Here is a 21503-nt window from a genome sequence, read left to right on the forward strand (position 1 = left end):
TCTCAGCCAAAGTTACCAGAGAGATCCCAACCACCTTATGTTGATATTTCTATTATCATATTCCTCTGTCAAAACCTTACAAAAATAAGGGAGAACGTTTACATCAAGTTGTAACTGGTTTTGTAGTGCACCAATACAGTATTTCATATGTTAGAAAAATACTATTAGTTTTGTCCTGCACTTTTCTGTTGCCAAGAGAGAGAGCAGGTGACTCTCCCAGTACCTCTGTTGTGAAGGATTGTTTATGACAGTATTTCTTGATGAGAAAGCTTTTATTTTGGTAACCTTATTTTAGAGCTCTAATTTAATCCTGTGGATTCTGGGCTGTCTAGCAAATATTATACAGGGCTATGAAGCAACAGCTCTACAGAAAGTGACATCTTGCACCTTACATGATGACTTTATATGAAAGCTTTTCTGCTATCCTGGTCAGGCTTCATTTTGGTATCATCTTGCACATCTGGGAAGGATGCAATTATTTTGTTTGTTTAAAATTTTTCTGTTATACATACAGGATATCTGTCGGAGAAAGAACTCTTCCCATCATCTTTCCACCTCCCACACAGGCAGAATTAAAGGAAAAAAGCTTTCCATAAGACTTGATACAAATAAAAGCAATCCATCTTATGATTTTTGCTCTCCTTCTCTTGTTCCTCAAACCCTGGTGATGGAATTACCTTGGATCTTAAATTAGGAGAAGTAAAGTCACAGTAAATAGCTGTGTTTTGTTAAATTATTCTTTTATTAATTTTATTATTTTAAGACTGTAATCTGTTGTTTTGGGTATTGTCCTTTGCAAGGAAGAGGGAATGTTTATCACTGAGGATGATGAGATGTATGACTCAGCTAGTATAAGATGTGCTCAAGGTTGCAGGATAAATGCTGCAGCAGGATATAATGCTGGTTAACCCAATAGCCAAAAGTTGAGTTCAACCAGTCCTAGCAAAAACAAGGAACCAGAAGGAGGGACATGTCAGACAACACTTAAATAAAACCAAAACCAAAACCATAAATAATGCAAGCTAGTGCCTGTTCCTGATGCTTTCTTTTGAAGCTAGTCAGAATGGATTTGCAAATGCATTGCTGGAACGTGTTCAGCCTGGAGAAGAGAGGGCTTAGGGGGATCCAACAGCAACATGCTAATACCTACCAGGGCCTTGTAGTGGTGCATGGCAGAAGGATTTGTGCCAGTGGCATAGATGGAAACAAGAGGGGTTCAAACTGCATGTGAGGAAAACCTTTCTCCATGAGGACAGTCAGGGAGAGAAGCAGCAGGCTGCAGGAGAAGCTGTGCTGCCTCCATCACCGGAGGTTTTCCAGCCCTAACCAGACACAGCCTGGACTCACAGCTGAGTCTGGTTAAGTCAGAAGGCTGGTCCAGGGGCCCCCTAAGGTGCCTCCTAACCTGAATTATTCTAGCAATTACTAACCTGTCTGGGTGGGAATATTTTGTGTTGCAATTACTTAGCTGAAAAATATTTGAAGTAAATTGTCTTTTGGTTTAATAAAGAGATTTTTAGCTGATGTGGTCTATTGGCTTAATGTCTAATATTAAGATGCCACAAGACATTGTAAGAGCTAACAGGGAATGGAATTGTCATCAGTAAAAAATGGTTTGCTCTAACACCTGGCCTTCCATGTGTAACCCTGTCTTTTCCTTCCAAGTAGCATGGAGAAGCAAAATGCATGAAATTAGTTTTGCATATAATGCATGAAATTCCTTTCCTTCTTAGACATATCTATTGCCTTAGAACTATGAGGAGTAAGTCATGCTAAAATGGATTAACAGAGACGTATATCAATTATTTCTATGATATGTAATCCTGCTTCTTAGCAGTTATTTTACCAGAAAACACAAGTATGATTTCTCAAATGATTTTAAATATAACTTTCTGTGCATATCTTTAAAGCTGATCCATGAATTTTAAGTTTAAATTTATAGGTTTTGTGTGAAAATATGTTAGTTTTCAAGTGGGGACAGAGGCACCAAAGTAGAAATGCTGCAGAGGAGAAAAATGAAAGGAAATAATAATGAAGAAATATATTAGAAAGAAATCATGGATGGCTGGTTTGTTACCACTGTGGTTTGGTTTTGGATTTGTTTTTTTGTGTGCAAGACTGAAAAGTAAGTCCAAAGGCATTACTGTAGAGAGACACTCTTCCTACTTGAAGGGTTTGGGAAGTACAAAAAATATCACAACTAATTGGAAAGGATCAAAGAAAAGAGAGAAATCTTTGCTTTATTATATAATAGTGAGGTAGCAATACTTGGTGGATAAGCAATGTAAAATTATTAAGATGGATTTTTCACTTGTTAGGATGTCAAATCTTGATTACATTAGTATTATGCAATTACTCATAATTAGTATTATATTCTTCTGTACACCTGTCTTGGGATCATAACATGAAACTGGTATCAGTAAGAACTTGTAAGAGCATTGTAAAAACAGTTTTCTCTAGGTGATACTGATTGAACTGGAGACCTGAAACTGCCTTTGAAAAAGAAGGATGTTCAGTCTCACTAGATGCTCTGATATCATGCCAAACCAAAAAATAACTGTGTCATCTATATTCTAAATTAGATCTATACTATTAGAATGACTGAGTCTTTGAAGGGCTGGATGTCAGTTAAGGAAGTTTCTCAGCAGTATTCTGTATCACCCCTCTATCAAACACAATGCTGGTAGTTTATTTTGGTCCTTTCCTAGGATGAAATTATGTTTGGCTTATTCCTCTTGTCCAGGACTAGTATCTGGTGAAGGCAACTTCAGAACTGTGCTCACTGAGGAAGAATAAAATGCAGAAGATGCAGGAATTCAAACAGAGGTTAGTATTTTTCTCTTCAGCCATGTTAAACTCATTCCATTTTCATGCTTGCTTTCTCAAATATGGAAATACTTGGAGCTGCAGAACTAATCTCTCCTGAGTAAAAATGCATCTTTTTTTATTTGCATATGGCTTTCTCCTCTCTTTTAATTTTTGTAAAAATGGTGTGAGAGAAGACCATGTTTTCAATGGCACATTCTACAAAATATTTCAAGTAATTTATTATAAATTGATTGTAAAATTACTTGGTGTTTGGCATGGCATTTGTTTCCTTAGCATGAGTACCTAATGATAATGATGAAGACAGAAGTGGGCTATAGCACAGGATAGAAATTCTAAGATATATGCATATAAGTGAATTTTTATTTATACACAGGTACAAAGGTATATTAATACATATATATAATACATACAATACAAAGGTTATTAATAAAAAAGAAATGCATTTAATTCAGCTGACAATTGAAGGTATTGGTAGCCTACTGACGGCATAGTATTTAGGAAGTTCCTCATATTTTCATAAGAAAAGCAATTAAGCATCTTAATATTCTTTTTAGTGTATTTTATTGATTTTTTTTCCTAAATACTACTATCTGACAATGCTAAGCAAGTTCTCTAAGGTGCAGTTCAGAATTATATTTTTCTTTCTCCAAGGGGAAGTCTAGCATGGAAGTAAATACCATGATGTATTCCCATTCCAACAAAGTTTTCCTTTACCAACACAGAGGGCATGAACTTGCATACTAATATGGACTCTCTCAGCTGTGGACACCAAAGTATTCACAAAAAAACCAACAAGAAATATCCAATCAATTTAACTAAATATTTATGGGCTAGCTAAAGTAATTGAGGACCAGAATTAAAAATAGGCAGGAGTATAGTTTCCTTAATTCTCATGACTGAAAAGAAAAATAAATGGAAGGCAATTTACAAACCAAACACAAAGTGAAGAGCATGATAATTATGTAAGGCTGACTGATAATTCTGAAAGAACTGGTTTGTGATGAAAAACGAGTTTGAGCGGTGGGCAGTATTTCTGGATCAGACACTTATCCCTGAGTGATGTTAGAAGAGAGCTGAGCAGCTGAATTATGTATTATTATAAAATAAATATTAATTTCTTGCATGAAGAATTAAAATACTCTTTTAATGAAAAAACAGTTGTGTATAGATTTTCCAGTAGTTTTCATCCTTTGCATATCTACCAGATGACAACAGTCTCTATATTCTTTCTCTAAATATCACTTACATCTTTTACTAGACTTAGATATTCCAGTTTCTCAGAAATAGAGCAAGAATTGTGCCACAGTCTTTTTACTCCAAGAATTTTATTTTAGAGCACAAGTATCATATTCTTGTGCATGTCAAGAAGGTTATAATTTAAACTGTAAGTCTGCATTTATCTGTGAATTTAAATAGGGTAGTTATGAGCAATAATAGAAATCACTGTTTCATTAGAGGGGCTTTCCACCTAAGCAAGAACAAGTTAGTATTCTTCCCCCTAACATATATGGGTTACATGTGACCCTGAAGGTGTTCTTTAACATTAGTATATTATAGAGATTTATCTTTTAGCATCAAGGCTTTTTCCACTATATCTGCAGGACATGATCTGAGCCTATTTTTATTACAATTCCTGCTCTGGCAAATTTGACATCTCTCCAGAGAACACACTGTATGACAGCTACATGGGGTAGAATCAGTCACTTACTTCTCAATATCTGGTTGGCCTTGCACTCTGGTTTGGGTGCATGCCAAACTGAGAGCTGCTTGCAACTATGATGGGCCCATTTGTGCTGCAGCAGAAGCTTTGGCTTAGAAAAAAGGGTTCAGAAAGGCAAATTATTTTATCCTGAAATAAACCAAGTGTTAGAGATTTAAGATATCTTTATGAGGGCTGATATGATTTAGAATATATAAGTGTGGAACTAGCATATGACCTCTTTCCTCAGGAAATTTCCCAAGATAGTAGGTATTCATTAAGTAGTTAAGTGCAGTCCAGCATCAAAAAGCTTCTGTGGCAAACAGTGCAGAAACCAGCTGCACAACCCATAGGAAGACAGAGCTCTCCAATGACATGGGGTTTACTAATTACAGGACATCTATGTAACTATGCAGAAACCTGGCACTAGAAATTACACAGGTATGCTTTCTAAAGTACTTTAGAAGAAATGAGGGTGTTTTAAAGATAAACTGGACTTTTCATAAATATTAGAATTACCATATTTGCTTCAAAGTTTTTTTTGAATACTATGTTTCAAAGGCTTACAGATTTTTAGATTACAAAAGATTAAGGCATTATTATTCCTAGAAAGTTTATTGTGCTTTTTGGATTTTCAGTCTCAAATAATTCACTGGTTCTGATAAGCTTGGCAAGAAAAAAATAAACAAACAAACAACAAATAACTTTGGATTAATACTAAGCCCTATAAATGTCATACCTGAATGATCTTTGAGAATGCCACGGGCAACTCAACTGTGGAGAAATTATACTCCTGATTAAAACAAAATAAAAAAAACTTTTATCCTCCTGTGAAGTGTTGACAAAATGTTTGACTAAAGATCAGCTGGGAAATGGCTCCTGAAAGATTTCATTCTTTTTTATTGCTCTGACTGACTTCCTGTCCAAAATTCTCTGAAAGTTATGGTAGGCTCAAAATACTAGATAGCAAAAAATCCTTGTAGAGATGTGTTTCTGTATTTGGCTGGTAGTGTGTGGCAAGACTGATCAAGAGAAAGCTGATCTCAAAGAGCTGGCTTGAATATTCAAAGCCAAGAATGTACCTGCTGGATTGAGGCACTAATCACCAAGCTCAGTCTAAGTGGATGAAGACTTGAAGTGAATTCCTTTCCTTGCCCTTCAGGTTTTCTACCTCAGAGACACTACATTGCTCCATAACACTCTTTGACTAAAAAATTCTTTGAGTATATATAACGCTTGATAGTCAAATGCTTTGTTTTATGACTTTCCTTTTTAAGTGTTGTAAATATTTATTTAGCTTTATGTAGTTCTAGTCCTACAAATCTTGAAATTTTTAATGTTCAAAACATGGATTTATATGAAAGCCAATAAACTGTTGTAACTGGCTCAGTTTACAAAGAGTTGTAATAATTATTTCAGAATTATTTTCTTAATATCTAACAGGATATGTCTACAAGCAAGTAAACTAGATTTTATTATCATAATTAGGGGCATTTGTAACTAAGATGTAAAGTAAAAATGAATAATTATGTAAAAAACCACTAGCAGTGATATATAATTTTTACAATTTTGCCCTAGTGCTTATAAATTTCAAAAGATACTCATGAGCATTTTACATGCTTTATGCGGAAAAATATAGGTATTTGTTTTTTCTGTTCTTAAACTTCATAGGCAATAGTTTGTAAATTTAAGTACTATTCTGTCATGGAAATTATCTGTACATTTTATTCCTAAGAACATTTTTCAATAGATTTACAACCTTTTCCAATAATAATAAAAAATACTGACATTTTGGTGTTTATAAACTAGCTTGATTATGCACCAAATATGATGCACCAATATATGACGCGCTTTTTGAAATTTAAATCCATGATATACTAAAACACAAGTTTATGCTGATTTGGGGTAGAATGTATTTTAGCTTTCAAGGGAAGCCCTTTCCCAAAGTAAATCTCTTACAGAACCAAGCATATGCAACACTAATCCTGACCCCTTCCAAAGTTTTAACTATTATTGAGTGAATTAGGTTCCCTGTCAAGAACAGGGAACCCTCCCTTCTGCTGTATGCAAACTGTGCTGCTGCTGATTTGAATTAGAGCATAATGGGACATTTTCAGGCCTGCTGCACTTTAATCCAGACACATGACAGACAATTCCTTACCCTTCAGTTCAAATCCAGATGTCTGGCAAGCAGGTCCCAAATCACCACCACTGTGGATAATAATGGAACAGTCACCAGATAATAAGCATGGGCACTGGAACTTAGAGTAATTGCATCTTATCTGATTTGGGGCAGATAACTTTGCTCTGTTTCCCCTACCCCTGATGGTTTTAGTTACTGTATCAGTTTCATTAGATTACATCAAGAGCTATGAGTCTTGATTTTGACAGCATAATTGAAGACCAGTAATAATCTATAAGTACTCTTCTTTATCCTCCCTTAACCACAATTTCTATGCAACACCTCTATAAAATGGGACTTCAGTGAGCAACCTGCATATGCAAATAAATCTTAAAATATTGCAGTTTTCAATAGATTTAATTTCAAAAGAAGCCTTTGCCTATTTGAGGGTAACAAAACCTGTACAAAAGCCTTTTTACTTGAATATTGACACTTGTGCACAGCTTTTGGGGCTTCAACACAATTTAGCACATCTGTCAATTTTCTGGAAATATACCAGTCCCTATCTTTCTTCCTTCCTGAAGCATAACCAAAATCCTCTCTAGTCTCCAAATCTGAATGCTCAAATCTCCCAAAATACATTGGCAAGAGACAGCAATTTGAATTCATATGTGTCAAGGAAGAGACCAGAGATAAGTATGTGGAACAGAAAATCCCGAACCAATGTTGGAGATTAATTAGCCACATTCAAAGTAAAACCCTTCAAGCAACCAATCTCCATTTCCAATAACACAGTGAGAAATACAGATGACAAATGTTGTCTGTGTTGCTCTGCAGAATGACCCTGAGGGGAGGATCAGAGCTACACCAGCCATCTGTTTGAACTTTCCTACTGGAGCATTTCTGTGGCTGCTTCCAAGTGATCCCATTGGTACTGAGGGAGAAGGAAAACCTGAGCGGTCCTGGTGCTTTTGGTGCCTTTGCATGCACTGTAGTTAAACTATGCCACTCAGTGTGGCTTTCAGCTGTCCCATCCAACCTTCCACTGATGACCTCATGAAAAAAAAATTACATTTCATCCAATATGCCTGTTGCAAGACCACGTTAATTTATAGGCATCCTGAAATCTGAATGAGTACATGTAAGGAACAATATAAATGCCAGCATAAAACATAGTGAACTAAATCCTTGCCCTGCCTAACTCTGTACCTGTGCTCCTATAAACACAGAATCATAGAATGTCTTGGGTTGAAAAAGACCTTAAAGATCACCTAGTTCCAACCCTCCTGCCATGGGCAGGGACACTTTGCACTAAACCAGGATGCTCAGAGCCCCATCCAAGCTGGTCTTGAACACTGTCAGGAGTGGGGCATCCACAGCTTCTCAGGACATCCAGTTTCAAGTGCCTCACCACCCACACAGTAAAGAATTTCTTCCTAACGTCTAATGTAAATCTGCTCTCAGTTTGAAACCACTCCCTCTTGTCTGTCACTACATGCTCTTGTATAAAGTGCCTCCCATTTTCTTTTAGGCTCCCTTCAGGTACTGGAAGGCCACAATTCGGCCACTGGCTGCTCCTATGCCATCTCTTCTCCAGGCTAAAAAATTCCAATTCTCTCAGCCTTTCCTCACAGGAGAGGTGCTCCATCCCTCTGATCATCCTTGCTGGCCACACTCCTTTGGATGCAGCTGGGATACAATTGGATCTCTGGCTTGGGAATACACATTTCTGGCATGTCCAGCACCATGGACAGATATGAGATGTTAGATCAAGGTGCTGAGAGCAGCACAATTCAGCAGCTGGGGACAGTCTATCTAGCTGCTTTTTCTTACCAAGAATTTTTCCCTCAAAATGCACAATAGGTGTAATAAACATCAACTGGCAATAATGATGCCAAAATCAAACAAACATCATCAGCCAGCCAGATTTTCCCAGGAAGGTCAGTGTCTTATTCTCAATCACAGTTGTTTAGGATTTTTTTATCACATATTTTTAATCTGAATAATATATTTATTGGTCAAAATGTTTTTTATATTTTAACCTATAAAACTGCTTTTCCTCCAAGAAGAGAATAAGTGCATTACCTTTCTGTGAAACAAATCCAGCATATTAAAGGAATGTCAGGATTGAGCTGAGCAAGTCACATTAATATATCAAAGTAATCTTTACCAGTTTCTACTAAAAGGCCATGCAGATTTCCTTCTATTTGTCTCCTTTCTGAGCTCACTGTAGCACTTGCATCAAGACAGCCTCACTTATGGCACTCCCTTCCATTTAATTAAGTCCTTAGAGGAACATTACAGAAGTTAGTAAGATTACTTAATGCATCCCTGGGAGAAACTCCAATAGTCTACTAAAGGTCACTGCTCCTTTCAATAGGAGTGCTTTCACTGTAACAAAGATTAATATGACTGTATTAATTGAATTAAGTGAAATGTATTCATTTTCTAATCTGAACAGTCTCCTTAATGAGTTATTATCAGAGGAGCATAAGAATGTAAAAGACTAAAAGTCTATGAATAAGACTTTCAAATTCAACTTCACTTAATACATCAAATTTTGTTCTCTCTGCTCTTTTGTCCATGAGCTAAACAAAAAATGCCTTCAAACCTACTTGAATAAAAATGTCTTAGGCAGATGATTAGAGTTATATTCCAATGTGGAATGCAAGACTGGACATCTCCTCTGCAGTAGATAATTCCACATAAGAGAAAGTATGCTAGATTTAACATATGTTGATAAATTTGCATTTTCATGTGCAGAAACGTGCCTGCAACTTGAGTTTATCAGAGAAATTAAATGCAGCTTTCTCTGCATCCCTAAATTTATTTGTAGCATTAATCTAGAAAGATTTCTTTGAAACATTAAAGTCAGGATTTGGTTTGACATATTTCAGGGAGTGAAATCAACCAGGTTGATTTACACAAGTTGTGCAGGAAAGGGTAGTAGTTCTTTTAATGTCCGCTAAATTCACTGTGAGAGTTCTGCTGGGAAGGCCTTATTTGAAATCATGTTCTTTGGCCTCTTATTCCTTGGCATAAAGGCCCACCCCGCCCCAGAGGCACCCAAACTTAAACAACAAGACCCCTCTGTTCCTTTCCTCCTGTCCATCTACCATTCCTCTGATGTACTTGCCCTTGGCTGAGCTTCCAGCTTCCCAGTTTTGGGTCTAATTTTTAATACCTGAATAACATCCAAAAGTTAAATAAGGAGAACATGAAATGAGAAACCTTGTTAAGAAGAAGCTCAAAGCAGTAGCTTATATGTTAAATCTTTGCAGGTGACATGGAAGACTACAAGGACTGTCTTATCCTATTGAAGGAGTTTATTGACAACTTAAACCAAATGTGCACCATGTATTTAAAAAGCAAACTCAAAAGCCTTGAGAAAAGGCAAAATAAAACATTTAGTCAGAAGGCTTACTTCAAAAAGTATATTTTGTCATCCAAAATACTATCTCTAAGCCAGGAATGAAGCGACTCATTACTAAAAGCTGTTACTGAGAGGCTCCATAGGGTTACATGCTGCATCTTGGCGCAGATGGATGGCACAAAGTATTCTGTACAGGCACTATTGCCACTTACATGAATTTTCTGGCTTTGCAATGACCACTTGTTTTATTAGTTTTCTGTCCAGTGGTGAGCACTGTTAGGTTTAGTTCTGTGTTTTGATGGGAAAAGCAAGAGAGTTGATTTTTTTATGCGTGCAGCTGCTTTCTTGATGTTGGCAAAAGCTTTCCTGCCCCGATAAACTAGAAAGGGGCTGAAATAGTACTTGACAAAGAAAAAGTTATGATAACTAACAGAAACAGTAGGATTCATACTTAACTGAGGATTCATCCAGTCTTCCTCATCTGTGCAGCTGAAGAGGATAGAAATTTTTCCCAATGCATTACTTTTGTTCCTGCTTCTTCTGCTGCTTTGGGGTTTTGGTGTTTGGTTTTTTTGGTTTGTTTTGTTTTTTTTTTTTTTCTTTGTCTGTAAAAAAGCTTTCTCTGTAATTTTTATTTTCTTTAAAATAAAACTTCTTTGCTGAAAAAAATGTGGGTACAAGCTTAAAAAACAGACAACTTATAAAGCGAGTGAAGTATTCCAAGTGAGAGCTATATCAGAAGAAAAAGCTTTACACATTTCTTATTGATCTTCTTCAACTTTTCCATGCTTAACTACTCTTTTGTGTTTGAAATTAAAATAATAGAAATGTCTTTACTGATTAAAAGCAATTAATGTAAAAGAGTGGATTATTGTTAATTTTTCTAATAAAAACCCATATGCCTCCAACTGCATGTGAGGATATATCCTCCATGTGAGGATAAAAATATTGTGCAAGACAAGTTATAAGTGGATTTAAAGAAAGAGAGAAATATCTGGAGATAGTTGCTCATGGGAATCTTTCTGTGTGCCACTGCACATCTTTACAGTATCTGGAATTTTTTTTTTCCAAAGAATCAGCAAAAAACCCCAATCTTTCAAACATGCTTGTTCACAAGTTGCAGGCAAAAATATTCTTTCCTTCATCATATCTTGACAGTAGTTTCAGTTTGGACACATGCATGAAGGCAGTAGTTCATGGCATCATTCCTTATAGGATTTGATGACCTAAATTATTTTCCTCACACTAACAGTTTCCTAGATGGGCAAAAAGCCATAATAAAGACAACTTTATCTATATCAGATAGGTGTTCACCATTCTCTGCTTTCTTATTCAGAAAAATTCAATTTATGCCAGGTTTTAGTTCAAGATGTGCAGGGGTTGAGTTTTCTAAGCTTTGAAGGCCAAGTCAGTGTGGAGCCATAAAATTATAAAACCAAAAAAGATGTAAAAACCAAAGATCTACCAGGTAGTCATAAACCTGTGTCTGTCACCCTGTGCCACTGGGTCATATTAACTGAAATCTTACTTGCATACACAGAGGCAGCAAGGCACTGAACTACTCAGTTGGAGTATCCTGAAATGTTGATCAGATTGTTCACCTTCCATAAATCAGTGTCTTGCTAACCCACAAATTAAAAGGTCATGAGGTTATTTCAACACTATTAGGATATTTAATTTTTATTTTTGTTTGGTTCTCCTCCTTTCTCCACATATTCTTCATGATAGTATGTGCAACCAGAGCAAGACAATTTTGGGTACTCTGATCCTTTATAGATGTGGAAATATGGCTCTGTATACAATTATCTATAGCTAACAGAAGAAGCCTTTGTTACTTGTACACTTTCAAAACAAAATGGTTTTGCATGATTTCTTACACAGAAACCTCAGCATCCGAGATTAACCTCAGCCTTAGCAATGAGCTCTTTATGTTAAAGTAGGACACCATGGGCTTATTCAGTTATTATATTCCACCAGGTTTGTTCAGACCAGAAAATTAAAGCAGGGATGATAGATATGTTTAAGCTCTGTTGTTATTTTGAATATTTTATACTATTCTTTTAATGAATAAAGAATTATTACTTTATGAAAATAATTAAACTTGCACATAAACTGAAAATATGTATATAATAAATTATTAGTTAAAATTCTTGTAGAAATAAAATGTTTTTCTTAAAAAATCTCAGTATTTTAAGTAACTAGTTCCTATATTTCGTATTTTTAAATATTTAGTTACTTTGTTCATATACATGTGCAAAAAAATTTGAAAATTCTGTTCAGAGTTGTAGCTGCAGGGTTACAAATTAAATAGCACAAACCTGCAAATTCCAGTAGGTCAAATTTCTTGTTAACTGTCCTTTCAGGAAAAGCCGCCAACTTCCTGACATCTTCAGAGTTGTCAAAAGACATTATCACAAAGCAAGCTTGACCCTTGTAACACTTTCTGTCTATAAAGAATCAGAGACTGAGTTTTGTGCCTATGGCTTGAAAGTAAGGCATACAGTGATTGCACAAATTTATCTTAGTCAGAGCTGTGATGAGGTAAATAAAGGGGAGTTAGTGCACATAGAAATCTGTAATCCATAATATTCCCAGCAGATTGAGTGTAAATGACATTTATTTCCTGGTTTTGCAAACCTCAGTGATGTTATTTCATAATTTTAGAAAACATTACATACGTACCAGAACACTTGAACTGCAAATATGCAGATAAATAGATAGGCAGTAGGATACAAATAAAGGCACAGGTAGATTTCCACAGAAGCAGTGTTGCTGATTTCACATCAGAGAAAGCAAAAGTACAAAGTCCTTCCCACATGCTGCTATATATCCATAGCAAATGTATTAAAAAAATGCAATCTTAAAGCACATATTCACTGACTCTATTTTCAAATTCATAAAAATGTTCCATATACATACAGCAAGAGCACTCCTACATAGTGTGCATAACCCCATGGAGACACTGGATAGATCCAAAGTGTATCTCACTTATGTAACCCCGTGGTGACAGAGACACCAAAGGTTTCACTGTGCAGCTCTGGAGCAGTGATCCGTGGCAGGAGCCCTGCCTTGTTCCACAGCTTTGTGCACCCTTCAGCAAACCCTGAGTGCTGTCTCCTCATTTGCCTCTGGATGGCCTCAGCCCAAGCCCTGGAAAACCTTCAGACTGACAGATCCTACTGCACGTTAAATCCCACCAAGGAAAAAAACCCACTAGGATCCTGACTGCGCTGCTGCTCCTTCTCATCAGCGACCTTAAAGAAAACAGGCTCTTTCCTATACGTGCAGACCTGAAAGGAAAAGAGCTTAGCAGTCACCATCTGGGCTCTAAAGGCATAAAAAGTGTAAAGAGAAGCTTGAAAAAAATCGGAATAAGTTAGCTACTAAATGGCACATGAAATATTGACAAAGAATATTTAATCGCTTTTTAAAAAAAATTAAAATCACCTAGACAAAACTCATTACTTAGCATCTCAGTAGGAGACAAAATTTGAACATATTTGACTGTTTTGTTGAATATATATAAGCATGGCCATATAAAAATCACTTCAAAATGTTTCAAAACAATGGTTTGGGGCCAATATGAACCACAGCAAAAGGGGTTTCTAAAAAGAAACTGAAAAATAAAACAGTAAGGCTTTTTGTCTCAGAGAAAATGTTAATAAATCCAAACTGCTCTAATTTATTTAAAAAATAAATCTATCAAAAATATTTAAAATGTGTAGATTAAAATAAAAATAAAAATATTCTGTAACTCTTGAAATTTCTAGGAGCACTAATAAATTGAGCCAGCCATTCCTTCATATTGGGGCATTATTAGGTACATTAAAGAATGTGTCTTTTTACATGAGAATTAAGAAGTTTGCATAATGACATACATGCAGCCAGACACAACCATTACCTGTAACCAAGGCTCCACAATCAGTCTACTGCCTTAATTAGTAGTTTGACCTTCCTAGACATGAAAAATCACTGAATTATTTTTTAATTGGATAAAACTGAATTAAAAGTATGTGTTATTCATGGATGTAATCTATGGACACAGATTTGAAACAGATGCTCCTAATATTCTTTCTTCCCCTTGTATTTCATCTGTATGAATCACTGCCTGGGTAGGCACCATCTGTCCTTTGTTCTCTGTTGCCAGAATGGGCCACTTCAGAAGGAAAAAAAAAAATCGGTGTCAGAATTTCCTGGACAATGCAAATTCTGAGTTAAGGCAATACAGCTACTTCAGATTAGGATTAAATTATTTCTTAGTTTCCTTGTTATCCAAAATAGTTTGGGGTTCATTATAAGAGATTTTTCCCAGAACTTTTGACCTTTTGAAGACCTTTCTAGTGTGTTGATGCATGGAAATTGCAGAACCCAATGCAAGTATTTCTCTCATGCTCTCACAATCAATAGTAGCAATATCTAATTGTGCCTTCCAGACAGTGACCAGTTTATGCATCAAAGAACCTCATTTACCCCATGACCTCAGGTTTGCACTGGCAGTTTGGGTTTAGTTGGTTATTTATCATACAATACAAGCACGAATCTCTATTAGCAAGTGAGGCACATTGCTCTGTAATACGGATCTCTTCTCCTACTTTACTATTCCACCTACTTCTATGATTTGCAAATTCTAAGTGATGCTTTCCTCATAACATTGCTGAGAAGCACAGACTTAGCTGTATATTTTTGTGGTTTGCCTCTTTGATACCTCTACCTGCCTACAAAGAATGCAGGCAGAGAAGAGATTTTTAGAGCAGGAAAAAAAGCAGTAAAAAGATAAAACTACTCAACAGAGAGTACCAAGAACACTGTAAAGGAAGAGTGCAGAGGCTGTTAATCTGGGAATCAGATGTGTCCAACCACATTAATATACATATATTCTCACAAGGCCAGAGCCTAGCAAGGAGATGTTGAATTCTTAAAGAGGGTGGCAGTTCTCAGGAGTTGCACGGGATGGGAGCTGAAAAAGGGAGCAGTCAAACCCAACCTAAAGGTCGTGCTAAATCCAGCTGTGACCCCCTCTGGCGGGAACCTTTGTTCCATGCCCATCGGTCTGCTGGCCCGTGGCTGCGTGCTGCAGGAGCAGTGCCTGTGAGCCAGGAGAGACCGGCTGGCTCAGCCGGACACCTCCCCACTCGCTGGCTGGGTCACCGCAGCACTTGTGGGCGTTTCATCACAGAACCAGTTTAGTTGGAGCAGGCCTTTGAGATCTTCGGGTCCATCCTATGAGCAAACACCACCTTGTCAACCTGACCACGGCACTGAGTGCCACATCCAGTCTTGTCTTTAACACCTCCAGGGACGGTGACTCCTCCACCTCTCTGCACAGTCCATTCCAACATTTATCACCCCTTTTCGTGAAGGAATTCCTCCTAATGTCCATCCGAAACCTCCCCTGGGGCAGTTTAAGACTCTATCCTCTCGTCCTGTCGCTAATTGGCTGGGAGAAGAGGCCAGCCGCTAACTTCCTTCAAACCCTGAGCTAACCGTGCCAGTCCCGTGCTACCTGCTCCTATTTCCAGTGGCTCCTTGCCCGTGCCCCTCCTGCAGCGAGAGCACGGCACGTCCCACGCTCACAGCGGTCCGACTCCGGGGACCACCAGCTCCATCCACTCGCGCATCCCGCACCGTGGTGCCCTGCCCGGGGCATCCCCCGCCACACGCTCGAGGCTTCCCACCAGGAGAAGCCCTGGGCGCTTGGCGTAGGCGGCCCGCGCGGTGCCGCGAAGGAGCAGCGCTGACTGAACCCGGACTCCCCCGCGCCGTGCCCGGGCCCCGGAGGCCAAGGGGCTGTCTCCGCCCCCTCCCGCAGGAGGGCGGGTTCCCTGCTCCCGGTTCCCTGCTGCCGATTCCCATTTCCCGGGACGGGGGAGGGCGGGAAGGGGGAGCCGAGCGCGCGTCCCCCTCGCTGGGCGGCGCGCGCGGCCGCGGGCGGGCGGGCGGGGAGCGCGCGCGGGCGGAGCCGGCGAGTGACGCGGGGGCGCGCGGCGTAAACAGCGCGGGGGCGGCCCCGGCAGCCGCGCCGCGCCCGCGGCCCTCACGAGCGGCCTCCCCCGCCCGGGGACGCGAGCAGGAGCGGAGAGGAAAAGAAAGGAAAGGAAAGGCGGGTGTCCCTTCGAGCAGCGTCCCCGAGAGCTTTGACGCCGCAGCCCGGCGGGGGCGGCGGCCGGGGGAAGCGCCTGGGGCGGGAGCAGCCGCCTCGGGCAGCGAATCGCGGCCGGGGCGCCGGGCTCGGTCCTCAGTAAGGCAGGCAGGAGCCCGAGCGGCGGCGGCGGGAGCCGGGCGGTGAAGATGGCGACCCCGGGCATGGGCTGGCAGCAGCCGCAGCACAGCTACGGCGGCGGCTCCGCGCCCGGCGCGGGGAAACTCGGCTCGGGCTCGGCACAGGCGGGGCTGGGCGCCGAGCAGACCGCGGACCTGCACTTCAAAATGAGCAAGAAGATCGCCCAGCTGACGAAGGTGAGGGAGGCGCGCCGGCTCCTTCGCCGCCTCGGGTGTCTTCCTCCTCCGCTCTGTCTCCTTTCGCTCCTTGCCCTCTTGCGGGCGGCGATGGGCCTGGAGAGGGGCAGGCTGTCGGGGCTTATGGCAAATCCGGGTGGGATGCGGCCGGCTTTGTACCCCGGAGGCCGAGCCTGGAGCGCCCTGGGTGCCCGGAGCATCCCCCGGCCGCCGCGGGCAGGAGCGCGCCCTGGTCCCGCGGGGAGAGCCCCGGCGGTCCGGGGGCCGCGGGGCTGGAGAGGAGCCGCGCACCGGAGCTGCCGCAGTACCGGCCCCGCTTCGTGGTGTCCGATCCCCTCCTGGCACAGCCAGGTATCCCGGTGTGCGGGAGCGGATACCTGACTGCGGGGCTGGTACTGGTTATTTATTCTGCGGAAATTGTGGCTTCTCTTCTAGCGCTGTTATGAGCCCTTAAGACTCGGAAGTCTCTTTAAATGGGGAAATTCAAGTGATGCTTGCCTTTCCTTTGCTGAAGTGCTGTTATTTAAGGTGTCTGGTAATAGCTTAAGTGCCTTAGAGGGTGACGGTGAAGTGTGAGAAAATTTCTGGTCTGCTATTGCTGATTGAACTGTTTTCATTATGTCATCGCCAGCCTAGAGAGAATACATTGTATCTTTTTGAGAGGCTGGAGTCAAACTAGGAGGTGTTTTTAAAGCCTATTGCTAAGGCAGGTAGGCCCAATGTTTCAGATGTGATTTAGTTAGAATAACTTGAAACAATGCTTAGATGCTGTAATCTCTCTTGTGTGATGCTCAAGCTGTAGGCAAATGGCATTAGTTAGGAAATGAGAGGCAGACTCTCTTTATTAAAGCAGAAGGAGTAATTTTTGTCTGGAATCAAATAGCTAAAACGTTTAAAGGTAATTTTAAAGCACTGTGGGAACTACCAGTATTCTTTACATGTATGCTAAAATGGATGAAGGTGACATTTCGTTGGAACTAAGAGTGAAGAGAATGAAGACTGCTGGCAGGCTCACAGTGGAGACAGTTCACATTTATGTACAGTTGATGCACCATTAACCAGTTAAAAATAGTATTTATTGTGGCACACTGTGCACCTTAATGTGTTGGAAAGCTGATAACTGAGGGGTATCTTGTCCTTGAATTCAAAGTCCAATTTCTTTTGATGCTAACACCAGTGGAACTCTTAATTCCATAAAGAGAAAAAAAAAGCTGAAGGATCTCCTTGGTTTTGCTCCATGTGCATATAAATAATGAAGTAAAGCATTAAAGATATTACTACAGCTTTGTGCTCCCTAAAAGGTGTAAAAAGCACCTGAAGACCCTAAATGGGCTTAAGGCTTACCTTAAGGCCTAGGTGCATATGTAAAGTAATACTTTCAAAGAAGAATTTATATCTGTGTGTATGCCTTTGGTATATTTCCCTTACTTTCTCTAGGAAATTGCCCAGCAGTTTACAGTTTATTTCAGAAACAGCATTCCACTTCTGATGTGAAGTCATTTGTGTGTGACCCATGAGTTCCACATCACTGGGCATGTGCCCTGTGCACTCTCACTTACTAGAGGTGGATGTGAGTTAATTATGGATTTAAATGCATGGTGCTGAAATATCTTGTACTCCTGTGCTGGAAAATGCAAAGACACTAAAAGTAAATTCTTTTTTTTTCTTTTTCTTTTTTTTTTTAATTATCCACAATAAAGTTCATCTAAGATTCTATATATTGTATGCAAGTCTGTCCTGACAAAGACTTCAGATTAGTGTAAAAAAAATCTGCGAGTTGTTTTCTGCTGTGTATTTCAAATAATTGCAAACTATGTGCTCATACAAGGAGTTTACAAGTGAATTAGGCTTTTGCAGGGCTGGAGTCTTGTATATGCAAGTCCCAATGACTTGCAGATTCTGGCAGTGTTGTAGTTTGCATGTTGTGTTCTCTTTTCAAGTTTTAGGGAGAAAGCTTGGGAAATCAGCTGATCTTCACTGGGTGAAGTTCTGGAGTGAATAATAGTGCTTTTAAATGTAAACCAAGGTATATATAAAAATACTTCTCTTGCACCTATAACAACAATAAAATTAAGACTTGTAAGGTGAGGACTAAGATTAAAGGTATTGTATAAGATGTATTTCGTTAAAGTAGAGGTGCACATTTTGACAGTTTTGTAGCTAGAGGGCTCAGGTCCTACATTTCTGTTGATCTAGTTGACCTTTCAGGAAGGGAGGCTTAAAAGAATTATAGAAACTTCTGGGTAAAGTATGATCTAAACTTTCTAATCTGCTCTAGAATCTGAAGCCTGGTTTGATAGCTGGCTGCAGAAATCAGACCTTGGGAAACGACTCAAGCTACAGGGGAAAAATATGAATGTAATAAACTTAATTTCCCTAAGTGAGACTTATCTCTCAGAGAAAAATTAACTTCACTTTGCAGAAGAATCCTTGAAGTAAAGTGTTGCAAAAAAGATTTGAGGATATATCTGTTTAGGTCTTTTGACCAAATTCTGCTGTTCTAGCTTTGTCAAATGCTTACCAGCGTATGTGCATAAAATTCCTCTTCAGTAATCCAGAAATTTATTGTTACGAGTACCACTTGTTAATTGTGCTTCTCAAGTTGTTTAGTGTCATATATAGGTACTTCTTGCATGTCTTTCAACTGTTTTTAGAACTGTTTGTTCTAACTCTTCTCTAAGAGTGCCTTGAAGATATAATAATTCCCCGTGTGGATTTAGAGCAGAAGACACTTTACCAGGTCAAAACAAACCCACCAATATAGTGTGGTAAAAGAAAATCCAAATACTCATTATCCAAGGAGTACACACAGTGAAGTTATCCAGACAGCTTCTGTCTTCTGACAAAAGAAGTGTGACTCCATGCATATTACTGTAATATGTGACTCCATTACTTTTGTACCGTTTGTATTATGAGCCGGGAGTAGGAGCAGAAGAAAATGCTTTCCCCACAGAGGCTGAGGGTCACTTATGAATTAAATGTAAAATTCCAAAACTAGGATTCCTCAGTTATGTTTTCGCATTACTTAAGGGAATTTGATGTTTTAGTCAAAACAATACAGGAACACAAAATAAAAGGTGAAATTTGTTTAATAACCAGATTTTTAATCAGTAATTCAGAATGAGGCAAAATAAGGTATGAATCCATTTCACTGAGCAAAACACTTCTTTAGTGTTTAACTATATTTTTACTTTTGGTAGGAGAGAAAGACTTACTTGATTTAACTTTAATATGCTTAATTTGCAGGGGAAGGTAAAACAAGTGGTTAGAAATGCAGGTCTAAAAACACCAAGATGATACTTCATGTCATGTTCAAACACTGCAGTAGACTGTAACTGAAGCAATTTTAGGTCTTCCTCTTCAGTATAAGCTCCTTATTTTCAGGCATTCTGCGAGATCTGTGTACCAGTTTGGGATAAAGTAGCATCTGACACAAAGATTAAAGCCAACAAGAAATAAACTGCGATTATGAGATTGCATATATGTGTTTGTACTACTGCATGCAGGAGTGCTAATGCAGTGTTGAATTATGCCTGCTGCAGATGAAAATATACATCTATATTTAATTAGTTTGCATAAGACAACTGTATTTAGAAAAAAAAATCAAGGTGCTGCCATGTTTATATCAATAGGAGAGAATGGCGTTAGTTTTCACAATTTCCACAAGAGTTCAGGAGGCTTGTTTCTCATTTTGGATTTGTTGGGGTGTTGATGTGTTTTTTTTTTTCCTCTTTCTTTCTTTGTGATGTAGTTTGTAGCTTGGGTGTTTCTGATTGAGAAATCCATATCCCAAGTGTGTTGGTAAAGTCTGTTGTGAAAGTTTTGTGACATCAACATAAATCTTTGACTCCTACAGAATAGCTGCATGATTTGTGCTGGGACTATAAAAAGAGACTCTTCATTATTGGTTTGGTTGTATGATATTTGTTGCAGAAATTTTATATTAACTGCAGCAGATCTGATGGGAAAGAAACACCTGGTAGTGTTGATGGATGAGAAAATACAACCTGGCAATGTGCGCTTGCACAAAACCACCCCAGTATGCAGGGCTGCACCAAGGGAATGTGACCAACACGTCAAGGAAACTGATTCTCCCCCTCTACTTTATTCTCCTGAGACCCCACCTGGGTGCTGTGTCCAGCTCTGGGGTCCCCAGCTCACAAAAGATGTGGACCTGCTGGAGCAAGTCCAGAGGAGGGCTCAGAAGAGGATCAGAAGGCCATGGAGAGAGTCCAGAGGAGGCCACAAAGATGATCAGAGGGCTGGAGCACCTCTCCTATGAAGACAGGCTGGGAGGGCTGGGCTTGTTTAGCCTGGAGAAGGCGTGGCGGAGGCCTCAGAGCAGCCTCCCAGTACCTAAAGGGAGCCTGCAAGAGAGCTGGAGAGGGACTTTTGATAAGGTCCTGTAGCGATAAGACAAGGGGGATTGGCTTTAAACTGAAAGAGGATAGATTTGGATTAGATATGAGGAAGAAGTTCTTTACTGAGAGGGTGATGAGGCACTAGAACAGGTTGCCTAGAGAAGCTGTGGATGCCCCATCCCTGGAAACGTTCAAGGCCGGGCTGGATGGGATTTTGAACACAGTGGAGTTGTGGAAGGGGGGTCGGAATTGGCTGACCTTTGTGGTCCTTTCCAACCTTAAACTATTGTGTGATTCTGGAAGAGAGTCTGTACGTGCCATGAAGACGATCTCTACCCTACAGTTAGCATTTTTGTCTATTTAATAAATAGAAACTGTGTAAAACATTAATATTTTTCCTTGGTACATACTTAGAACTTGATGGTTCCGTTTTGGAAAGGTTCCAGAAAAATCAGTTCAAGGAGGATGGTAACAAAGTTAACCAAGGCACATCATCCTTGAGTAAACAAGAAACTAGAATCTAAGACTCCTGAGACCTGACTTCTGTTCTCAATTCTTCCAACAGCTTCTTGCCTATATTTGGGAAAGAAAATCTTTGATTTCTTCCTATGTTAGAGAGAAGTACTTAGACAATACGCATTAATGTTGTCAATCCAGTCAGTT

General features: G+C 39.6%; 1 protein-coding gene across 8 annotated transcripts in view; it reads left to right on the forward strand.

The window, feature by feature from the left end:
• Nucleotides 1-16017: 16017 nt before the first annotated feature.
• The window catches only part of FAM184A (family with sequence similarity 184 member A), a 74552-nt gene continuing 69066 nt past the window's right edge, over nt 16018-21503 (forward strand). For 3 of the 8 annotated variants that reach the window (XM_054514220.1, XM_054514221.1, XM_054514224.1), the window contains exon 1: nt 16023-16479. In XM_054514220.1, the coding sequence (XP_054370195.1) occupies nt 16312-16479 (168 nt within the window). In that variant the 5' untranslated portion in view covers nt 16023-16311. Of the gene's footprint in view, nt 16480-21503 lie in introns of all 8 variants that reach the window. The other 5 variants (XM_054514217.1, XM_054514218.1, XM_054514225.1 and 2 more) reach the window with 4 other exon arrangements.

Source organism: Molothrus ater, chromosome 3, assembly GCF_012460135.2.
Source record: "Molothrus ater isolate BHLD 08-10-18 breed brown headed cowbird chromosome 3, BPBGC_Mater_1.1, whole genome shotgun sequence".
Lineage (NCBI taxonomy): Eukaryota > Metazoa > Chordata > Aves > Passeriformes > Icteridae > Molothrus > Molothrus ater.